Source organism: Suncus etruscus, chromosome 10 (assembly GCF_024139225.1).
Source record: "Suncus etruscus isolate mSunEtr1 chromosome 10, mSunEtr1.pri.cur, whole genome shotgun sequence".
NCBI lineage: Eukaryota > Metazoa > Chordata > Mammalia > Eulipotyphla > Soricidae > Suncus > Suncus etruscus.
In genome coordinates this window covers 82,166,933-82,191,931 of record NC_064857.1, presented here as the reverse complement: position 1 = coordinate 82,191,931, position 24,999 = coordinate 82,166,933, and the positions used below count along the sequence as shown (strand labels likewise).

Below are 24,999 nucleotides of genomic sequence, written 5' to 3'. Positions count from 1 at the left end.
GCTTACCATGTAATGAGTGAAAACTGGGCTATGGATAGTAGATTCTCTTGAGATTGTTTCTGTTAATTTATCACACCTCCCCTGTCCTTTAATTGTTGCATATTTCAGCTGTGGAGCCAACACATACATGACTGCAGGGTGCTCAAAGTCAAATCCTTCTGTAACCTTAGGGATCCCACATAGCAGGGATCCTGCCTGGATCACCCTCCGCATGAGCTGTGGCTTCATGCCTGCAAGGAATGTGCAATCTGTGGAACATTCCTGGATGGGTTTTCCAGTGATGAGAAGACAGGACTTTCTCTTTCCAGCCAGGAATGGTTCATGAATAGTCAAATGCACAGGCAAAAGCACTTGTCTCTAGTAGAATGTGTTAACATTGTAGAGAGTGCTGGAAAGCCGAGGGACAGGAATGCTTTATATGTCACTGGCATCTCAAAAATATATCTATATTTAAGGCTGGAGATATAGTATGGTAGGTAGAGTACTTACTTTACAAATGGCCCACCTGGGTTCAATCCCTGTATCCCATATGAGCCCCAAGCGCCTCCAGCAATGACTACTGAGTAAAGAGCCAGGAGTAAGCCTTAAATAATGCTGCTTGTGGCCCCCAAACAAAGAAAAATATATATTCATATTTTGAACTATGTACATGACTCTGAGCTCAGTGGTCACTCCTGGCGGGGCTCAGGGAAACATATGAGATGCTGAAGATTGAATCTGGGTCCGCCACATGCAAGGCAAGCACCTCACCCACTGGACTATAGCTCTGGCCCCTACTTTATCATTTGTATTTGAAGACTGGGCCTCATATATGCAAAGCATGGACTTTACCATGGAGCTACATTCCTATCCATTACCAATGAAAAATTAAATATATATAAAAAAAGTTTCTAGATTGTTCTGCCATTCATAATGATTTGCAAAGGAGGCTTAAATATATATATTTATTAATTAAATATTAAAATTTATTAATTAAATATTATAAATTAGGCAAAAGCTGGCTCCCTGTGTGTGACACCAGGCGGGGAAAATCCGCGAAAGTACACCGGCCCAGTGGGGCTCAGCTGTGAAAGACTGTGAGTGTGACCTGTCTATGTCTGTCTACTGTCCTCTTGCGTGAAACTCTTGCGAGTGGGGCAAAAAGAGGCTCAGAGGAGCACGGCCGCTCCGCTTCGCTACGCGGCCCTGCACTCTTTCTAAGGAAAGAACTCCATTGCAACAAGAAGGAAAAATCACACTAAGAACAGCGCTATATCACAGAAGCAAACATTTCTCTCTGGACTGTCTTCTCTGTTACATGCTCGGGCCTAAGATTTGACCCAGTGTGAGGCTTCATCCACGGAGGACTCCCCTCCCTTAGAGGCAAGTCAGCCCATCCAGAAAGGGAGGAGCCAGAGGAGTGTGCTGCCTACATCATATAGACAATGAATACCACCACAACACGTAGAAAAACCCACAATACAAATGTGACAATGGGGAAACAGCGCAGGCCAGCATCAGACATAGAGAATGAAGATGACAATTCTGAGGACCAGATAATGACTGAACAACTAATCAACCTCTCAGATAAGGACTTTAGACTAGCAATATGGAAGGTGCTCAACAGACTCCAAGAAACCATGGATCGAGTTGAACAGAACACTAATAAGAACCAAGAAAATATGAAGGCAGAAATGACAAAACTCCAAACTGAAATAACATGTCAACTAACAGGCCTGAAAAACTCAGTAAACGAAGTGAATGACAAAATGGATAAGCTCTGGGACAGGGTATCAGAAGCTGAGAATAGACTTGGTGCTGTGGAAGATGAGATACATAACAATTCCATACAGCAGGAGAGATTGGACAAAAAACTTAAAGCAAATGAGCAGACAATGGAAAAATTAGTCAAAGAATGGGAACAGACGAAAATAGAAGTCTATGATAAGATCAACAGAAACAACTTAAGAATCATTGGAGTCCCAGAGACCCAGGAAGAAAATTTCCAGGAAGAATCAATGGTCAAGAACATCATTAAAGAGAAACTCCCAGAGCTAAAGAATATATGTGATCAAATCCTGCATGCCCGAAGAGTACCAACCAAAAGAGACCCCAGAAAAACCACCCCAAGACACATCCTAGTCACAATGACAAATCCCACAGATAGAGACAGAATTCTGAAAACAGCAAGATCAAAAGGGGAAATCATGTTCAAGCAAGCTTCCCTGAGATTTACAGCAGACCTGTCACCAGAAACGCTCAATGCCAGAAAGCAGTGGTGGGATATTGTGACAAGACTGAATGAAATGAATGCTTCACCCAGAATACTATACCCAGCAAAACTCACTTTCCGGTTTGATGGAAGAATACATGGTTTCACAGACAAAAAACAGCTCAGAAACTTCACAGACACAAAACCAGTCTTAAGAGAAAAACTGAAAGACCTAATCTAAGACAAGACTACCCAAAAGACACACCAAATTTTGAAATAAAGATGGCGTTAAATCCCAGGACAATTCTTTCTCTCAACGTCAATGGACTAAATGCACCAGTTAAGAGACACAGAGTGGCTAAATGGATCAAAAAACTCAATCCAACCTTCTGCTGCCTACAAGAAACGCACCTGAATAGTCAGAACAAACATAGACTCAAAATAAAAGGCTGGAGAAAAGTTATCCAAGCAAACAACACCCATAAAAAAGCTGGAGTGGCCATACTAATATCAGATAATGCAAACTTTATACTCAGGAAGGTTGTAAGGGACAAAGATGGACATTTTATATTAATCAAGGGGTACGTAGAGCAGGAAGAATTCACTCTCCTAAACATATATGCACCGAATGAGGGGCCAGCAAAATATTTAATACAACTGCTGACAAATCTGAAAAATAATATCAACAACAACACAATAATTGTGGGGGACCTAAACACGGCTTTGTCAACACTGGACAGGTCAACCAGACTGAAACCCAACAAGAATATACTAGACCTGAGGAGAGAAATGGAAGAAAGAGGCCTAGTGGATATATATAGGACACTCCATCCCCAGAAACCTGGATACACATTCTTCTCCAATGTACATGGGACATTCTCCAGGATAGACTACATGCTGGCACATAAAACATACCTCCATAAGATCAAGAGGATAGAAATTTTGCAGACTACCTTCGCTGACCACAAGGCTCTGAAATTATTTGTGAACTCCAAAGGGACTCAGAAGAAACACTTTAACACCTGGAAGTTAAACAGCCTCATGCTCAATAACCAGTGGGTCCGAGATGAAATCAAGGAGGAAATAAAAAGGTTCCTGGAAACAAATGACAATAAAGACACAAACTCTCAGAACTTATGGGACACAGCAAAAGCAGTACTGAGAGGAAAATTTATAGCTTTGCAAGCACACATCAGGAAGGAAGAAGGAGCTTACCTGAGTAGCTTAATGACACAGCTAATAGAACTAGAAAATGCTCAACAAAAGGACCCAAGAACAGGAAGACAGAAGGAAATAACAAAGCTGAGAGCAGAAATCAACGAAGTGGAAACTCAAAAAACAATCCGAAAGATCAACGAAAGCAGAAGTTGGTTCTTTGAAAAAATAAACAAGATTGATAGACCACTGGCAAACCTAACAAAGAAAGAGAGAGAGAGAAACTTGATAACTCGTATCAGGAATGAAAAAGGAGAGATCACTACTGATATGACAGAGATTCAAAGGGTAATCAGAAACTACTTTGAAAAACTCTACGCCACTAAAAATGAGAACCTGGAAGAAATGGATAAATTCTTGGACTCTTATAATCTTCCACGGTTGAAGGAAGAGGATGTAGCATATCTAAACACCCCCATCACCATTGATGAAATTAAAACAGTAATCAAATGTCTGCCGAAAAACAAAAGCCCAGGTCCAGATGGATTCACTAATGAATTCTATCAAACTTTCCAAGAGGAACTACTGCCAATCTTGGCAAGACTCTTTCATGAAATTGAACAAACAGAAACACTTCCAAATAGCTTTTATGAAGCCAACATCACCTTGATACCTAAACCAGACAGAGACGCTACCAAAAAAGAAAATTACAGACCAATATCACTGATGAATGCAGATGCAAAGATCCTCAACAAAATCCTGGCAAATAGGATTCAATGCCTCATTAAGAAGATCATCCACTACGATCAAGTAGGTTTCATCCCAGGAATGCAAGGCTGGTTTAACATCCGTAAATCTATCAACATAATACACAACATCAATAACAAGAAAAATAAAAACCACATGATCATATCAATAGATGCAGAGAAAGCATTTGATAAGGTCCAACACCCATTCTTGATCAAAACTCTCAGCAAGATGGGAATGGAGGGAACCTTTCTCAATATAGTGAAGGCCATCTACCACAAGCCAGTGGCAAATATTATCCTCAATGGAGAAAAACTGAAAGCCTTCCCTCTAAATTCTGGCACAAAACAAGGCTGTCCTCTCTCACCACTCCTATTCAACATAGCACTGGAAGTACTTGCTATAGCGATTAGGCAAGAAAAGGATATCAAGGGAATCCAGATAGGAAAGGAAGAAGTCAAGCTCTCACTGTTTGCAGATGACATGATACTCTACTTAGAAAACCCTAAAGACTCTATCAAAAAGCTTCTAGAAACAATAGACTCATATAGCAAGGTGGCAGGCTACAAAATTAACACACAAAAATCAATGGCCTTTCTATACACCAACAGTAATAAAGAAGAAATGGACATTAAGAAAACAACCCCATTCACAATAGTACCACACAAACTCAAATATCTTGGAATCAACTTGACTAAATATGTGAAGGACCTATACAAAGAAAACTATAAAACTCTGCTCCAAGAAATAAGAGAGGACACACGGAAATGGAAACACATACCCTGCTCATGGATTGGCAGGATTAACATCATCAAAATGTCAATACTCCCCAAGGCATTATACAGATTTAATGCCATCCCTCTAAAGATACCCATGACATTCTTCAAAGAAGTGGATCAAACACTTTTGAAATTCATTTGGAACAATAAACACCCTCGAATAGCTAAAGCAATCATTGGGAAAAAGAATATGGGAGGAATTACTTTTCCCAACTTTAAACTGTACTACAAAGCAACAGTTATCAAAACAGCATGGTATTGGAATAAGGATAGGTCCTCAGATCAGTGGAATAGGCTTGAATACTCAGAAAATGTTCCCCAGAGATACAACCATCTAATTTTTGATAAAGGAGCAGGAAATCCTAAATGGAGCAGGGAAAGCCTCTTCAACAAGTGGTGTTGGCACAATTGGATAGCCACTTGCAAAAAATTAAACTTAGACCCCCAGCTAACATCATGTACAAAGGTAAAATCCAAATGGATTAAAGACCTCGATATCAGCCCCAAAACCATAAGATATATAGAACAGCACATAGGCAAAACACTCCAGGACATTACAGGCATCTTCAAGGAGGAAACTGCACTCTCCAAGCAAGTGAAAGCAGAGATTAACAGATGGGAATATATTAAGCTGAGAAGCTTCTGCACCTCAAAGGAAATAGTGCCCAGGATACAAGAGCCACCCACTGAGTGGGAGAAACTATTCACCCAATACCCATCAGATAAGGGGCTAATCTCCAAAATATACAAGGCACTGACAGAACTTTACAAGAAAAAAACATCTAACCCCATCAAAAAATGGGGAGAAGAAATGAACAGACACTTTGACAAAGAAGAAATACGCATGGCCAAAAGACACATGAAAAAATGTTCCACATCACTAATCATCAGGGAGATGCAAATCAAAACAACGATGAGATACCACCTCACACCCCAGAGAATGGCACACATCACAAAGAATGAGAATAAACAGTGTTGGCGGGGATGTGGAGAGAAAGGAACTCTTATCCACTGCTGGTGGGAATGCTGTCTAGTTCAACCTTTATGGAAAGCGATATGGAGATTCCTCCAAAAACTGGAAATCGAGCTCCCATACGATCCAGCTATACCACTCCTAGGAATATACCCTAGGAACACAAAAATACAATACAAAAACCCCTTCCTTACACCTATATTCATTGCAGCTCTATTTACCATAGCAAGACTCTGGAAACAACCAAGATGCCCTTCAACAGATGAATGGCTAAAGAAACTGTGGTACATATACACAATGGAATATTATGCAGCTGTCAGGAGAGATGAAGTCATGAAATTTTCCTATACATGGATGTACATGGAATCTATTATGCTGAGTGAAATAAGTCAGAGAGAGAGAGAAAAACGCAGAATGGTCTCACTCATCTATGGGTTTTAAGAAAAATGAAAGACACCCTTGTAATAATAATTTTCAGACACAAAAGAGAAAAGAGCTGGAAGTTCCAGCTCACCTCAGGAAGCTCACCACAAAGAGTGATGAGTTTAGTTAGAGAAATAACTACATTTTGAACTGTCCTAATATTTTTTTTTTTTTTTGGTTTTTTTTTTTTTGGTTTTTTTGGGCCACACCCGTTTGACGCTCAGGGGTTACTCCTGGCTATGTGCTCAGAAATCGCCCCTGGCTTGGGGGGGACCATATGGGATGCCGGGGGATCGAACCGCGGTCCTTCCTTGGCTAGCGCTTGCAAGGCAGACACCTTACCTCCAGCGCCACCTACCCGGCCCCTGTCCTAATATTGAGAATGTATGAGGGAAATGTAGAGCCTGTTTAGGGTACAGGCGGGGGTTGGGTGGGGAGGAGGGTGATTTGGGACTTGGGTGATGGGAATGTTGCACTGGTGATGGGTGGTGTTCCTTTTATGACTGAAACCCAAACACAATCATGTATGTAATCAAGGTGTTTAAATAAAAAAAAAATTAAAAAAAAATATTATAAATTAAATAAATAATATTAAATATTAAAATTTATTAATTAAATATTATAAATTAAATATATATATAATATTATATATTATATTTATATTATATATATAAATTATAAATATTATATATATAAATATATATATTATATATATTATATATTATATATATATAATATATATATATAATATATATATTATAAATATATTATATATTGCTCTAGACACTCAGTTTGCTTGAAACTGGCTCCTGCTGAGAAGGGCCCCCAGAGTGATTGTTCAGAGCATCCTGTGAAATTGAAGTTTGGAAGGTGTAAATGAGTTATCAAGAAAGCCACCTTAATTGATTGCCCTGGATGGTTGTTACAGGGCTCCACTACGAAAAGGGGAAACTGCATTTTTTGCTTGCTTGTCAGCATCCTCAAATCTTGTAGAAGCAATTGCTCCTGCTGGAAGGAGGGAGTGATCACTAGGGAGAAAAGAGAAATTGGTTTCCGAGGAGCATTATCTCTCTTACGCAACAAATTAAGAGAGTGTTTGTGAGATCAAGGAGTAAGAGAGGGGGCCAGGCATCAGCTAGGAGCAGCTTCAGAGTGGTGTAATTTGAAGGCATCTTCTGTGGCTTCTTCGATTGTGGTCGTAAATCAGTGAGGTTGGTTATTCATCGAGGACAGGTGTGGTCCATCATGGGCAGATTCGGGGACCTCTCTCCAGGCCCCGTGGTACCACCCTGTTATATCATTGGTAACTCTTTCAAGGAAAATCACTGAATATTTTTATGGCATCCCTTTGGCAATTGAGCCCAAAATTACAATGTGTATATAAACGTAGATCTAATATGAAAAGTTTTATCACCCACACTTTATATTCTCTTGTAACTCAGCTATTCTGCTGGCTCCTATGTTTATTACGCCGGTGGTGGAGGTGGAGGAAAACATTAGTTTTAACAAAATGATCAAACGTGCATTGCAGGACATTTATCTTCATAATCCAAACATAAAGTGGAATGACATTATTGGACTCAGTGCCGCCAAGCAGTTAGTCAAAGAAGCTGTTGTGTATCCTATAAAGGTAAGGCCGGGAAGCCTCCAGGGGGGCATTTCTGTTTATTACCCACTGAACAAGCAGTATGTCATGGACCCAACAGGAAGAGAAGGGAGGGATGGAGTTCTGTCCACCAGTCAGGGTTGTGCCTGTGCCATAATACTGGCATGTCCAGCATTGTCCTTTCAAGTCTAGGCAGTCTGGAAACGAGCCCCATTAGTTCTAGGCAGACGTCTGTTCTAAGAGTCATTTAAGCTCAAATATGAATGTATATGATATGATTATATAGATGGATTCAAATTAGTTCGCTTCAAAGTTGTCCTTATTTGTATGTGTGTGTGATTGGGTGGGAACACATAATGGTGCTCAGGGACTACTTTCCATCTAGGGGTTGGTGGTCATTTCTGTGGTGCTCAGGGATACCCCTTATGCCAGGGATTGGACCCAGGACTTTCACATGCAAAGCATGTGTTCCAGCCCACAGAGCTATCTCCCTGGTCCCTCAAATGATGCTTCTTGTCATAGAAACCCTGCAGAGATGGCCTCTCACTAGAGCTGCTTTGCTTCTGTCCCTTTCTTCCAGGGCTTAGCTTCTTCTGGGACTGATTAGACACTAGATATTCACTCCCAGAGCAGTATCTGTGGAACTATCTGCACCCATAGTGGCTTACTGACAAGTCTCTGTACTGAATGACTCACCCAACAGATTGAAAATGGGGAGACAAATCTCTCTAAGACTGTCAGTGTGACGCATGAGTCTCACCTGCCCAAGCTTATCCATCAGCAATGATGTATTTGTTTGCAATTTGGCTTGGGCTCAGCTACGTTGGCTCATCTCTTTTGCTGTGACATTATCTGGGCTCCCTCACAGGCCTGGGTGTCAGCGTTGTCTGAGAAAGGTGGGGAGGCCATGACCTCTGGGGTCTCCTCCATGGGCCTCTCATCTCCAGCAGGTGAGACTCATCTAGATCACACGATTACAGACCTCAGGAAGCAGTTTATGTCCCATAATGGGTATGTCCAGTGTCTCTTCTCTCATTCTTGGTAATGTGCCATTGGCCAGAGTCACAAGGCCAAGATCAGATTCAGTTGGTGGAGATCTTTGAAAGGGGGAGGCGCACATAACTTGTGGCCAATTTCCTCCATTCAGGATTGCAAGTTGATTTTTGTGAGTGATCTCTTATTGAGTCCATGAAGTGTTTGATCTTTGGGTGCTTTTATTTCAAGGGGAAAGCTCAATTCATTTCTTCTTCTTGTTGCTGTTGTATGATTCTTAAAACACAATTCCTTATGTTTTAAATATAACATATTTGTCATTAGTTTATAATACTATAAAATTTGGAGGGTTCAGCTTTATTCTTTTATATGTCTCAATACACCCACCACCTATATTTTAGCGTCATCACACTAATCACAGGCCCCCCCCCTATTCCTGCCATCTTTCTCCCCTTCTCCTTAATAAAATATGAGACTCACCATACTACTTTTTAACTGTTTCTTAAGATTGTTTTTAAAATAAAAGTTTATTGAATTATGAGATACACAGCTACAAAGTTGTTCATGATTGAGTTTCAGTTGTATAGTAACCAACATGAATATAGTTTTTGTTGTGTTTTTTTTTTTCAGTTGATTGATTATTTATATTCTCCCAATGAAAATGGCCCACTTATGGTCAGACACAGGGGTACGTCTGATGTTCAGGATCAGTAGAAATTTGATTCCCATCTCTTTGGAGAGGGTCTTTAGTACAAGACTTCCTAAGCAGATTGGACACCTTAGTGAAAACTGGGTGAGCTGTCCACACAATACAAGCTCTGTGTATAATGCCAAGCTCTGCCTTATTTATCAGCAAGAAACTAAGAACTGGTTAAAACGTTTTACTTCTTTCTCTTCTCTGTTATTGTCTACCAACCCTATGTCTTCCCTTTCCCCTATCTCCCAGACTGTTTGAATTTGAATCTTGGTCCCCAAACATGCCCACTCTGGATTTGGAGTCCCTTAGAGCATTTTGCATGGGACATGCCCATCTTCTAAAAGAGGCTTCACCATGGCTTTGTAATTTATTTAGATGCACCTTTATTTGGTGATTAGCTTATAGCTTATCTCTGCTATAGAGCACCTAAGTGATCCCCAGATGCAGAGAACTCAGGGGAAATGACATTGTACATGTGGAAACAATTACCCCTGTGATAGAGAAAAAAGTACCATACTTTCCTTTCTTGAGGGCTGGAAAGATAATACAGGGCTACCCTATATGTAGCTGCTCTGTTTGATTCCTGGCACTGCATATGGTCCCTCAGGCACCACCAGGGATCTCTCCTAAGCACAGGGCCAGAAAAAGTCCCTGAGCACCACAGGGTATAGCCCACTCCCCAAACTAATAAACAAACAGGTAAGAATTCTCTTAAAGAGTTATAATAATGGACTCATGCTATCATACTATCAGACAAGAGAGTAAAATTAGGAGAAACAAGATCTATATAGAAGCAGCTGGAGATAAAAATGAGGAAGACCTGGAGTTGGTGTAAATAAGTGCAGGCTTGGTGTGTGGAAGCTGTGGGTTCCACCCTGAGCACCCCATGGTTCTAGGCACCTAGTTAGTTGGGAATGCTCCTTTGAGGCAACCAAAAAGCCAAGAAGAGCTGCTGCTCTGAGTTGTGTTATTTTATCTCTGGCTTCATTAGTAGAGCCCAAGTTAGGTGGTGCAGGAGGAAGAACTGAGTGAATCTCACCCTTAGTCCTTGTCCCCATAGTACCCGCAGCTCTTCACGGGGATTCTCTCCCCTTGGAAAGGACTGCTGCTGTATGGCCCTCCAGGTAAGGGTGTGGGTCTTGGTGTTGGAAGGGTGGTTGAAGAGGTTGAGATGCCCCATGTCTCCAGGATAGGAGATAATGTGTCTGCTCACCTTTTCCCTGTTTGTGGGGTGAGGCTGGCTTTGGTCTGGGAGTAGAGATGTTTGAAGGCCACTCACCCTGTCCTTACCCATCTGTGTCTCCAGGTACAGGAAAGACACTGCTGGCCAAAGCAGTGGCCACGGAATGCAAGACCACGTTCTTTAACATTTCTGCCTCCACCATTGTCAGCAAGTGGAGAGGGGACTCAGAAAAACTTGTTCGGGTAGGAATTCTGAGATCTGGTGTTTGACAGTAAGTTTCAGCTGGAGAACTTTGTGATAGCATGCTTGCCTTGCGTGTGTGAGGCCCTGGGTTACACCTTCAGCACCACAGAAATACATATATACATACATAAATAGATGAATAAGCAAATAAAATACAGTGCAATAGGATCTGGCAGACACCAATAACAAAATAAAAAATGGTGTTAGAACTTCATTATTTTTAGGTGATAGATGTTAGATTTTGACCTGGAGTTTGATTATCAAAAGTCCGAAAAATGAGTTAAATAGTCTCAGTGGTTCTTTTTCACCTTGCCTTCAGCAAAACTGTTTCCCTTCCTTTGGTAAGGAACCACCTTGCTTTGACTCATGCAAGCCAGGCATGGAAACTGGACCAAGTCCCTGAAAAGGCCTATTTTCTTTTATTCAAGAAGCATTTAGTATTAAGTTATGTGCAGTATATTCAGTTGATATTTAATGAAAGATTGCTGTTATGTGCTAACAACTTGATTAGCTAATTCTATGGGACAACCAAAAAATTGAAAACTTTATTACCCTTTCAGAAACTCTGTGCAAATTTTCTGCCTGTCAGATTTCTTCTTCCCTTAAGAGATTGCTTCCATGTTTACACGATTGCCCTCAGAGCCTCTGGTATATTCGGTATGGGAAAACTTGACAGTACCTTCAGTCTCCTTAAGAGAATACCTGTTTATGATTTATGCCTCTATGAGAGATGGGTCCTTCTCAGAAATCCTCTTAAACTATTGCACTCTGTAGGATGACTGATAAGTAATCAATACTAAGTGAATATAAATATTATATATTTTCTGAAAAGGAGAGACTAAAATATTCTGCTCAATTACAGTCCTACAGATGACTCATTTTCAATGTATTCTGACCTATTGGAAGGTCAGAATATTTTTAAAGAATTGATTTACCTAAAGCAGCCTATTATTTAGGATTTTGAGGTTGTTCTCAAGATGTTTCAAACTTACACACTTTTATAATCTCTTCCCATTCTTCAAGATTGCAATTGGAAGGAATCTTCACGCACATCTTTTGTTTCTTTGTTCTTCACCTTGTGCCTGACTCAGTGGCAGGTAAAAGGTGGGACTTGAATTTAGCTGCTTCTGACTTTGTGGGTTCCACATGATTTCTTGTCAGCAGAAGTTCAATGAGCTGAAATCCAACTAAAGGAATATTTATTATCATGCAAACATTTGTGTAGGCATCCCATTTCTTTGTGCTGAGCAACAAGATGATGGTGACAAGTCCCTGGCCCAATCGGTTTAGATTCACTGAGTCTCATGGAGAGAGGTGGAGGCTAGAGTAGCTCAAGACACTGCAAGATGCTCAAAGAAATACTTTATTATGACTCCAGAGACAGGACTTACCTAAGCACAAGAATACATTTTGATAGTTCCTGAATTTGCTTTGTTTTGTTTGGGGGCTATACCTGGCTCTGCCAGGGCTTACTCTTGGTTCTGTGCTCGAGGATCACTTCTGGAGACTCTGGGGACCATATGGAATACTGAGGATTGAACCCATATTGGCCAAATGCAAGACAAATGTCCTCCACAAGTTTATAAACTTTCTAAACCTAGACAGAAATTAAATGAGTTTTCTTGTCTCATTTTGAATAGCCAAAAGCATCACTGACAACTCTCCATTACATGGGAAACTTTTCTTTAACTGGAGTTTTCCTTTCATTGATCTTACTCTGCTAGAATTCTACAACTGAGAAAACAATGCTCCCTCACTTTCCCATTCCTTTATCATATATTTAAAAAGTAACTTGTCTGTTTGAAAACCATTATAGAGGCCAGAAAGATAAGTACATTGGGTAGAGTGTTTACAAGTAGATGGACCTGGGTTTGATCTCAAAGCACTTGTTTTCCCTAAGTCCACTAGAAGTGATTCTTGAGCACAGAGCAAAGGGTAAGCTGTTGCCCCCAAACAAATAAGGAAAAGAAAAGAAAAAACATTACAAAGGAAAAAATATATGCCTAAGCCCTCTCTTCCAAGAGGCATCCTCTATAATGCAGCCTTCTGGAACACTCATATATCTTCATTCAATATCTTCATCAATAACGGTGGCCATCTCTTCTCTCCTTTTTAAATACAGGTGGGCACATCTCACATACCTTACTGTATTTTTCATTCCACCTCCAATCCTTAGCATTATAACTTGGATGTGATTCCATACTACTAGAACATTTAATTGCACGTATGTCTCATTGGCATGGAGCATATCAAGGTATTTTAGCCAGTCTTCTCTCTCTCTCTCTCTCTCTCTCTCTCTCTCTCTCTCTCTCTCTCTCTCTCTCTCTCTCTCTCTCTCTCTTTTGGTTTTTGGGCCACACCCAGCGGTGCTCAGGGGTCACTCCTGGCTGTCTACTCAGAAATAGCTCCTGGCAGGCACGGGGGACCATATGGGACACCGGGATTCGAACCAACCACCTTTGGTCCTGGATCGGCTGCTTGCAAGGCAAACGCCACTGTGATATCTCTCCGGGCCCAGCCAGTCTTCTCTTATAAGCATTTTAATTATTTCCAGTCTCTTGTTAGAAGAAATTGGAAGCCATCTTTTTTGGGGGTCACACCTGCCAGTGTGATTACCCCTAAATCTGTGCCCAAGAATTGCTCCTAACTCTGTGCTCAGAGATCACTTCTGGTAGGGCTCAGTGGGACCATATGAGGTTCTGGGGATTGAATCTGGGTCAAGCATCCTGCCCTTGGAGTTTTTCTGTAGGGACTGTACTATTTCTTCATCTACTACAAACAGTCTTACTATATACATGATTTTGTGTATATAGGAGTAAGACCTTTTTTGACTTGAAAGGGATGAGTTGAAGTAATTAAATTGCCAAAATTGCCTGCCAATAGGGTCGTACCAGTTTATACTCCCACCATGGTGTAGGAATGTCATTGGTCGTTGAACATCATGGCTAACTCAGCAAAACCTTAAAGATTTTGCCAATCTGATAGCAAATATTCAAATGGGCATTTCTTTAATTCTGACTGGACTTGAGCATCTTTTTATGGCCCGATATGTATATTTGTTTTCTTTCTTTTTTTTTGTTTTTGTTTGGTTTGGTTTTTGGGTCTCACCCAGCTGTGTTTAGAGTTTACTCCTGGCTCTATGCTCACTAGTCAGTCCTGGCAGGCTCAGGGAACCATACAGAGTCCTGGGGATCAAACCTGCTTTGGCCAAATGCAAAGGCAAATGCCCTACCTGCTATAGTATTCCTCCAGGTCTGGAGAGATAACATAGTGGTAGGGGGTTTGCCTTGCCAAACGACAAACCCAGGACTAGTGGTGGTTCGAATTCTGGCATCCCATATGATCTCCCAGGCTTGCCAGGAGCAATTTCTAAACAGAGCCAGGAGTAACACCTGAGCACTGGTGTGGCCCACTCCCCAAATGAAAAAAAGATATTATTTCTCCAGCCATAATGTGTATTATCTTTCTGGAAAATTCATTTTTAATTTGGATATTTAAAAAAAGAAGAGGAAAACAACTCCTGCTAACCTTGAGGGACATTATTGCCTATACATCCAGAAAAAGACTTTATTTTATTTTCTCTTCCTTTTCTGAGCACTTGGAAAGATAGATCCTCACTTGGAAAATCTTGGCCATGCTCTGCCAGACTTCTGGCTCTGCCATGAAGCTTTCAGATAAAGCAAAGCCCTTCAGGACCTTCCCCTAAATCCGAGATGGCTTCCTCCCATTCCTTTCTCCTTTGTTTCAATTAAATAGTTATTTATAGGGAACCCTTGAGTTCTGTTCTTCCTTTCCCTCCTAATGTTTATGCCTCTTAGGAGCTGATGCTATTGAATCACTGAGTGGTCTCCTTAGCAAATGCATGCACCTGTTGGTGCTTATATCTCTCCATACTTCCCCACCCCCACCTAACTGTATGCCTTAATTTATTCCAAGTACCTGTAAAATTTTTAGACTAATGCATCCAGAACACTTACCCAGGATTCTATCTATACTCTGACAAGGGGAAGAATAGTGGCTCTCAGTTGAAGACAAAATCCCCAGATCTGGTGCTCCTATCTATCAGGCAGAGTTCCGATATCCTCTCCCACTGGGTAGCTTCTTGCTGTTCCAAGCATCCTTAGCTTCAGGGATCTTTGTCATTTGCCTCCTGGCAGGTGTTTACATGTGTTATGCCTTATTTTTTGGCTGTGAGAGAAGGACTAGTCCATATTTAGCAATTTTTCAGAGCTTCTTCCTGGCTCTGTGTTCAGGGATCTCTCCTGGTGGGCTCTGGGAACCATTTGGGCAGCCTGGGACTGAACATAGGTTGGCCTGTACAAGGCAAGCACCCTTCTCCCTGTATTTTCTTTAACCCCTGTATCTATTTTTTCTTTTCTTTTCTTTTCTTTTTTTTTGGTTTTTGGGCCACACCTGGTGGTGCTCAGGGGTTACTCCTGGCTATCTGCTCAGAAATAGCTCCTGGCAGGCACAGGGGACCATATGGGACGCCGGAATTTGAACAAACCACCTTAGGTCCTGGATCGGCTGCTTGCAAGGCAAACGCTGCTGTGCTCTCTCCGGCCCCTATCTATTATTTCTTAAAAGCATTTGTGATGCAGGAACAGGCTCTGACACTGTTCTTTCAGTTCATCAAGTTGATCCAATGGTCTTGGTGGAATAAAGTGTGTTTCTGGGAAAGGATCATGCTTGAGCATGCAGCAGTGGGAAAGAGAAGGGTGTTTCCATGACACAGAGACCTGCTAGGGACAGTCTGTTATTACTCAAAATCACACCTGGCTTTTGTCTCTTCCCTTCCCTTCCCCTTTCATTTGTTCTGGGATGCTTTGCTAGTGCTAAGACACAGAAAATAAATCCCCTATGCCTATTAAAGAAACCCTATCTTTTCTAAATCTCTACTGCTTTCTCTGATCAACTAGCGAAGATTTGTATATGGTGCTCAAGAGATCAGTTTGGGGGTTAAGAAACAAAAAAGGCTTAGTATTTTTCTACTTTTTTCATCACCGCTGCATTTCCCTTTAGAGCACTTTATTTTGTTTTTATATGTCTGTTCTTTTTTGTTGTTTGCTTTCCTGTTCTTGTTCTGACTACAATATTTTATTCTGGAATGAAGCAACGTTTTCAATTGGGAATTGCCTTTGAGAGCTACCCAGCAGTAGTGTTGGGGGAGGGGCCTTCCCTAAAACAATTTGGGGACCAGAGAGAGGCAAGACTTTTCCACTTTGTTCTACAAGACAGGACGCATACCAAGCCCTCTCCCTATCCTTCCAGTGCATTCCTTCCTTCTGTGCTTCCTCTCATTATCCCTAAAAGTAAAGTGATTGCCACCAAATGATTTTATGAATCCCATGACTTTGGATGCCCAAGGAACCTGTTATTAAGCCTGACTTTCCATGGCACCTGAGGCACTAAGTTCGATCCCATGAGTAAGTGATCTGGAGCTAAGCCCTTCCCAGAAACTCTCCACATCTTAGTTTATCAAGAGGAAGAGGAAAGGGGGGAATAATCAGACCATCCAACCTGCTTGGGTGGTGCTGGAGGGAAATGTAGCTATTGTCAAGTTATCACAGTAATGGTGCAGTGTAGATGCTTAGGACTGATTACAGGCTCTGTCTCGTGATTAGGCTCTGGAGCCTCTGAGCCCGTTCACTGATGGAGACATCTGAGCGTGCGCCTCCTTCCTCCCACAGGTGCTGTTTGAACTCGCCCGCTACCATGCCCCCTCCACCATCTTCCTGGACGAGCTGGAGTCGGTGATGAGTCAGAGGGGCACAGCGCCCGGGTAACAGGGGTTGCCGGTTGCTGGGTTCTGTCAGTCATCTCTGCTCCCCTTATAAGTGTCTTTGATGGTCGGAAGCCCATCGACGTTTACCAGCAGAACGAGCCTATTAATAAGCCCACAGTTCTTCTGCAGCCACACGGAAAGGCCTTTAAATTAGACCCTGTTAACTGAAGAGCTGATTGGAGTCGTTTTTATCACCGGAGGAAGTGTCAGCCACCCTCCTGCCGTCCCCACTGGCTGGGCCGGGTCACCAGGGTCCCAGCCCAGGCGGCCTTCAATAGGCCACTGGCTCAGAATAGCTGCCCTGACCGCAGCTGCTGGAGCCAGACGGGCGGCTTGTGGGCAGCAGGGCTGCAGGGGCCACGTCCCAAGGGAAAGTCTTTGCTCCTTGCCAAGGTGTGAGAGGCGAGGAGGCTGCTGCTTATTTGAGACACTGGGGTCTGGCTCAGCCTGCCATGTTACACGTCACATAGGTTATCTCTGAAGAGTCAATGTCCACGAATGTGCTCAGCTAGAAAGGACAAGGCTTAGATTGTAATGAACTGTGGAGTGTGGTGTGTGTGTCACATATGTGTGTTTGTGTGTATATGTATGTGTAAGTTTATGAATATGTGTATTGGTTTGTATGTGTGAATATGTGTCTGAATGTGTGTGCTGATTTTTATGTATGTGAGTATATGAATATTTGTGTTGGTCTGTATGTGTGTTTTGTATGTGTTTGTGTGAGTGGGTTTGTGTGTTTGTCTGTGTGTATTAAGAATACCTTTCCTAGTGGTATATTTCTTTGAAGCTTTTCTAAATTGTGTCCCAGCTTGAATGAGAAACCAGATCTGGGCAATATCAACACAGCTGTATTTATTAATGCCCTCTAATGATCTATCACCAAGGCAGGACTAGTAGTAATAAAAAGCAAACATCTCACTGTTGAACATTTAACTAGAGTATAATTTATGAAATTGTACCCATTAAAGTCATTTTCCCAACAGGGAAAAAGCACCATCCAAATGCATCCACAATATATGGGAGTCATGCCAGTGATTGAAAGGGGACAATTTTGGGAACTAGGGATGTAGGAACTAGGGCTGTGGAGTACATGCCTTGATCCCTGGCACTGCAGAAAGGAAGGAGGAAAGGATGGAGAGAAAGAAGGAGCAGGAAGGAGAAGGGAAGGAAGAGGGAAGGAAAGGAAGGAGGAAAGGATGGAAGGAAGAAAAGATGGAAGGAAGGAAGTAGAAGGGATAGAAGAAAGAAAGGAGGAAAAGAGGAAGAAAAGGAAGGAGGTCAAGGAGGGAGGGAGAGAAGAAGGGAGGAAGTAAGAAAAGAGAGGAATGGATGAAGGATCGTTTCTATAGTTTAATGGGTGTTACCCCCAAGCTAGAGCACTCTTTCCATCTAAAGAGGTTTTACCTGACCAGCCACAGCCTGAGACTCCTTTGGCTTAGCCCCCCTTCCCTGATCTGCTGTACCCTAATGGCCTGTGTGGGCTCTTCCATCTACCTGGTTGCTCTCCACTTCAATGTTGGCCCTGGGACTAACTTGGAAAACTCATAAGATTGAATGGATGTACCACAAGGTACTTGCCAGTGTCCTTGCCCAGAACTTATATTCTAAAATCCTCAGAGTCAGGGGCTCAGGGAAGATGATGTGAAAACATCTCTGGCTATTTTGTGTTAAAGAAATAAGAATTCTGGGGAACTACTGAACAAAGGCTGTTCCCAGAGAGATTTCTCCCCCAGGGAAAGGCATAGCTCACCTAAAATGTTATGCACTGGCTTTGGTCAGCCCCCACACTTTGGGAGATTAGAAATCTAGAGCCTGCTGTCTAAGCGAAGAGGGGAAGATTTGTATATGGTGCTCAAGAGATCAGTTTGGGGGTTAAGAAACAAAAAAGGGAAGGCAGTTTTGTGGGTTAAGAAATGGTTTTGCCCTTTGGAATCTGCCTGTGCCCGTGAGCGCTACTCACCGAGGCACTCTCAGGAGAATCTAAGGACAATCCCCTCTCATCTGTCCAGGGGCGAGCATGAGGGGAGCCTGCGGATGAAGACAGAGCTGCTGGTGCAGATGGATGGGCTGGCTCGCTCAGAAGACCTGGTGTTTGTCTTAGCAGCCTCGAATTTGCCGTGGTAAGAGATCTTGAGAGTAAAATGATAATAATTTGTGTGAGTTTGAATATAGGTGACAATGCTACATTTGGCCTCTCCAAGTCAGATCTTTCCTGGTTCCAGCCCCAATGGATTCATTTGAAGTCTTTCTTGTATAAGTACTTACTCTTTACTCTCTTGACAGTGGAAAAGTTTGTCATAGGTCCGGAGAGGTGAGACAAGTAGGAAGGACAAGGTGGGACATATAAGACAAGATGCTTGTCTTATATGCGGCCCCAAACTGGTTCAATTCTCCAGCAACATGTGGCCCCGGAGAACTGCTGGGAACACACTGGGAGTGGCCCCCAAACAAACCAAAAAAGTTTTATTTTAGGTCACACCCAGACATAGTCAGGGGTTACTCCTGTTTTGCACTCACGGATCACTCTTTTTTTTTTTTTTTTTTTTTTGGTTTTTGGGTCACACCCGGCAGTGCTCAGGGGTTACTCCTGGCTGTCTGCTCAGAAATAGCTCCTGGCAGGCACGGGGGACCATATGGGACACCGGGATTCGAACCAACCACCTTTGGTCCTGGATCGGCTGCTTGCTAGGCAAACACCGCTGTGCTATCTCTCTGGGCCCTCACGGATCACTCTTGATGGGGCTCAGAACCATACGAAATGTTGAGGATCAAATATGGGTTAGTTGTGTGCAAGGCAAGCACCCTACCCACTGTACTGTTGCTTCCCCCCCCAAAAAAAAAACATTTCTTGTTTTTCTTGTTGGACATTTTAAAATTTGAGTCAGATTATCTTCTTTTTTAACATAAAGTTTTATTTTGCAGAGAGTCACACCAGCTGTGCTCAGAGCTTACTCTTAATGAGCTCAGGAGACTTGAGGGGCCAGGTATTGAACCTGGTGAGCCACATGCAAGGCAAGAATTTTTACCCATTGTACAATCTCTGGCTCAGATTATTACTTGAATTTAAGCAGAGTTTTGGCATAGAATTAAAACCTCCAAGATTTCAAAGAACATTTGGACAATAATATTTGGACTTTAACAGAATTAAAATGAAAGTTGGTTTTCTTTCTCAGTTAGAAGGTAGAATTTTTTTCTTTAATGTTGTGCAGCAAATGGGAACTAAATAATCTCTAATTGAAAACATAATCTACTCTTAGAATCTTTTATTCAAAACATATCCCTGAGAGGGTGAAGAACAATTCTAGGAGTGGGATTGGGAAATAAGAAAAGTGGAATGGGGGAAAACCAATGTTGTTTGGAAAGTATATTTAAAAATCATTATAATCCCTTCACGGCTGCAAGAATATCTCCCTCATCCCTTCATCCTTGTGAGCTGTAAGTAAGACAGGAGACAGAGAAGGGCATGTGGCTCTTCCTGGTGGGGGGTTGGGGGTTCACTTCTCATACAATTTATGAGAGGTGGCTCCATTCATATTAGCATCAGGATTCAAGTAAGGCTTGGGACGTTCCACTGCCAATTGCCCTGCCTCATCCATTGCTTTCTTTCCCGCTTGAGTGATTGTTCTCATTATTATAATCTAGGTAGTCACAATAGTGTCAGCACACAAAATTACTATACCCTATCACTTCCCTCAACTCCCTGCAACCCTCCATCACTGTTTCTAAGTCCTCCTCATCTTGTCTTCTTTTTCTCCTCTTTTGTTTGGCCTCTGTATTCCATGGATGACTGAGATTATCCCGTATTTGTCCTCCCTCTGACTCATTTCACTCAACCTGGTTCAACTGAACCTCAGCTCAACCCACTTGCATGATTTCAGCCATTCTTTTAGCTGCCTAGTATCCCATTGTGTCTGCAGGCCACAGCTTATTGATCCACTTACCTGCTATAGGGTATTTGGGCTGTTTCTCTACCCTGGTAATTATATCAATCATTGCCGTGAATGTAGGCTATGTTATCCTTTCAAATAATGTCCTATGTTTTAGGGATAGATGCCCAGAAATGGAATCACTGAGCTATATGAGAACTCTATTCTTACTTATTTGAGAAAGTTCCATATTGCCTTTGATAGAGGCTGAGGCAGACAATATTTTGTATACCTTTTTGATAATTTTGTGGTTTACAATCCTGTATAAATTTATGGAGGTCTGACTTCACACCTACTGCTCACCACCACAGTTCTAGCACCATCTTTATGAATGAGTGGACCCCCAGTGCCATCTTTACATCTATTTCCACCTTCAGAAATGAAAGGGAAAAACTTCTGTAGTACGTGATTCCTCTGGGATCCTCAAAAAGAAGTCACTGAACAAGTGACGATTTGTCTTTTTAGGTATATTCTTTTTTTTTTTTTTTTTTTTTTGGTTTTTGGGCCACACCCGGTAACGCTCAGGGGTTACTCCTGGCTATGCGCTCAGAAGTCACTCCTGGCTTGGGGGACCATATGGGACGCCGGGGGATCGAACCGCTGTCCATCCTAGGCTAGCGCAGGCAAGGCAGGCACCTTACCTCTAGCGCCACCGCCCGGCCCCATATTCTTAACTTCAGTCTGGTTCCACCTCCCCTCTGACTTGTAAAATTTTCTCTAAATGTGAAGGCAATTGGCAACTTATGTTTAGAATATAGCACTTCTATACAGTACTTTAAAGTGGGGGGTCTTGGGGCTTAAGGTAAAGTTTAGGGAGAGATAGTAATGGGAAAGATGATTCTGCATGTAGTTGATCCCAGAAAGATCCCTGATACTATAGTTGATCTCCTGAGCTCTGCCATTAGTGATACTGAGCACAGAGCATGGAGTAAGTCCTGAGTACCACTAGGGTGTGGCCTGTTTCCCTCCAAAATTGGAGTGTAGAGGGTGGAGAAATTGCTTAAAGGACTAGAGTGCATGCCAGGCACACAGGCACACATTCTACTTTGGATTTGGTCCCCAGCATAGAATGGCCTCCTAAATACCATTGGGTATAGCCCTGGTAGGCCCCAGAACTACTTCTGAGGAGGGTCTTATGCCCCCTTCCCCCGAAAGCCCCACAAATGGAGTTCAAAAGAGACTTGTCCCTGATTGTTAATCTCTGTTTTCCTTTTTTGTTTGTTTGTTTGTTTGTTTTGGGGCCACACCCGGTGACATTCAGGGGTTACTCCTGGCTATGCACTCAGAAATCACTCCTGGCTCAGGGGACCATATGGGATGCCAGAGGATTGAACCATGGTTCGTCCTAGGCTAGTGCAGGCAAGGCAGATGCCTTACCCCTAGTGCCACTGCTCCGGCCCCCAGAATCTCTGTTTTTCATCTCTTTGCACAATTAAAGCAACTAAACTGGCAAGAACAACTAAAGTAACTTTGAACTTGTGAAAATTAGGATGGCTGCCAGAAGGGAAACTGACAGAGGAAAAGGGAAAGGGCCTCTGTGGCAGGTTGCACTGGAACATTGGTGGGGTGTGGTGAATCCCGTATGTATGGAGAGGAGTTAAGTTATGACCCTGAAATTCTACAATGGTGTAAATTGATGGTAACTTAATTTTTTAAAAGGATCTAGGAGATAGAATAGTGGGTGGGGCACTTGCCTTGCACATAGCACTGGGACCCCAAATCTGTGACAACCCAAATATCTTCAAGCATTCTTGGTGCTTCCTCAGTGGTAAAATCCTGCCCAACCTCAAACACACTTGAGAATTACTGACCCAAGAAAAGGAGATGCCAAGACGCCAACAATCCATCACACAGCTCAATTCACACCAGAGCTGAGCATACTTTTCCCCTCTTTACAAAATAGCCTGAAGATCTTTCGAAGTATAAAAAATTCTGCCTTGTTTTTGTTTTGTTTTGGGGGCCATTATTGACCCAGTGATTCTCAGGAGTTATTCCTGGCTCTGCACTCAGGAATCACTCCTGATGGTACATAGGGTACCATATGGGATGTTGGGATCCAACTCTGGTTTGCTGCTGGCACTTTGCCCACTGTATGATCTGGTCCCTGCCTTGTCCTTTTGATAGGAGTCCAGGCTTCTATTTTGTACTTAAGACAGTTTATTCCACCCTGCATCTAGCTCATCTTTTCTGTGGCATCTCCTTTTTTCTGTTGAAGGTGGTACAACAACTACTGTGAGCTTGGATGCTGTTCCCTTGCTTAGCTCCTAGAAATTGAGTTGCTGGATTAGTTGCTGAGAATGAAGTGGTCAAACTTCTCCTTTGAGATTGGACCATTTTGTGTCCCACTTCTGCCTGATGTTCGTTCATTAATGTTAGAGTAAGGGATGACCCTTGGAAAGTGGTTTTTGGAATGGTGACTTCAAATTTCACATGTTACAGTTGAGTGAACATGTGAATGTACATAATGCTTCCTCTTTTATTCATGATAAATAACTCTGAATTGCACTTTCATGTGGACACAGCTTTGACTAAGTTTCTGATCATTTCTCTTAGGTTTATCAAATAGGATTATTATTGTTAGGAAGGACTTAGATGTTTTTAAATCCCTTGTTATATATTACCAACCCTTCTAAGAGGAAATAATATTTTTAACAAGAATATTGATTTGGGGCTGGAAAAATAATACAGGGGATAAGGTACTGCTGGTGTTTTATGAGGCCAACCCTAGTTCCACACTACACTGGTCCCCTGAGCATCAACAGGAGATTCCTGAGCATAGACCCAGGAGTAAGTCTGTTCACAGTAAGATGTGGTACAATTTTCTCCCTTCAAAAAAAAAAAACACACACACACACAAACCAACATTTGTGGCAGGAAATGTGCACTGGTGAGGGGTCATTGTTCAGTCATGAACAACTTTATTTGGAAAAAAAAAACCCTGTACTCTGAACAATCTTGTAACCATGGTGTTTAAATAAAAAATTTTAAATCAACATGAACAACAACAACAATAAAAAAGAATATTAGTTATTTTGTTTTGGAGCCACAACACATCTTATTGTGCTCAGGAATCAAACCAGGGTCAGTCGCATTCAAGGTTGGCACTTAGTCCCATTGTACTTTGCCTCCAGACCTTTTTATTTCTTTAAATCAGGAATATTGGGACAAATATTTATCTTAGGAGAGGGAATAAACTTATCTTACCCTGGCAGTTTATTTTTCTGGGAGAAATAACGCAATGATACCAAACTGTAAAAATCCAGTTCTTAAGATTCCATTCCCAAATAAATTTTTCATGGTGGTCAGTAGCGTCTTAGTGTCTCCCCTCTCTGGGGATCTTCCAGGTACAGGGCTGTCCTGCATAGTCTGTTTACCACCTTGTTCTGTGGACTCATCCATGTTGCCTCTCAGAGGGGACAATCACTCTCTCGCTCAGTGGTGGATTTGGGGGTTTTCCCTCTGTAGGCACCTTCCCTGTCTAGAACATGATGGAGAGTAGAGAAGCAAGAAATAACAGCTCATCGGTGCCATTTGAGGTGTAAATAAGCAAAGACAAGACTAGCAAATGTGGCATCTTTAATATTGCCACTTCAAGTAATAGCCACGAAGAAATGTTTACTGAGCACAATTAGGGCAAAGCTGGCCAATCTTGAGGGTTGAGTGTTCACAAAAGGAGGCTGAGGAGTCCAGGGGGACCCGGGAGCCTGGAAGGGGCTATTAAGGCGGATGCCATCTTTAGATGTCTATTTAACTCATTTAACTCAATGGTAGTTGGTTTTAATAAGGTGTGAAAAATTATATGTGGGAAGCATGTTAAAGCTTGTTGTGTTCTTGTACTTGGCAAAAGATTTAGAAATTTTCCCACTCCTCTTAAAAACCAAAGCAGAGATTTAAGAACCCCACCCCCTCAATTCTTATTTTTTGTTTGTTTTTGAGTCACATCTGGCAGTGCTCAGGGGTTTACTCCTGACTCTCGGCTCAGAAACCATCCCAGGCAGGCTTAGGAGACCATATGGGATGCCGGGACTCGAACCACCCATAGGTCCTGGATTGGCCATGTGCAAGGCAAATGCTCTACGGCTGTGTTATCTCTCCAGCCCCATTCCAAATTCTTATATTTAGAAGAAAACATCAAAGCCAAGACTTGATTACATGGGGAATGTATGAGAACATAGTTCTGAAAATGTGCTTTCAGTGTAGGAGCCCTCTTCTCTCCAGTGGGATGTTTCCTTCCTTCTTTCTTTTTTTTTTTTTGTTTTTTTTTTGGGGGGGTCACACCTGGCTGCTCTTGTGGGTTA

General features: G+C 42.2%; 1 protein-coding gene across 1 annotated transcript in view; it reads left to right on the top strand.

The window, feature by feature from the left end:
* Positions 1-24,999, top strand: part of KATNAL2 (katanin catalytic subunit A1 like 2) — a 90,521-nt gene that overhangs the window by 55,975 nt on the left and 9,547 nt on the right. Inside the window, exons 9-13 of the mRNA XM_049781560.1 lie at positions 7,800-7,898; positions 10,625-10,688; positions 10,871-10,989; positions 16,681-16,772; positions 18,785-18,895. Of these exons, the coding sequence (XP_049637517.1) occupies positions 7,800-7,898; positions 10,625-10,688; positions 10,871-10,989; positions 16,681-16,772; positions 18,785-18,895 (485 nt within the window). The remainder of the gene's footprint in view (positions 1-7,799; positions 7,899-10,624; positions 10,689-10,870; positions 10,990-16,680; positions 16,773-18,784; positions 18,896-24,999) is intronic.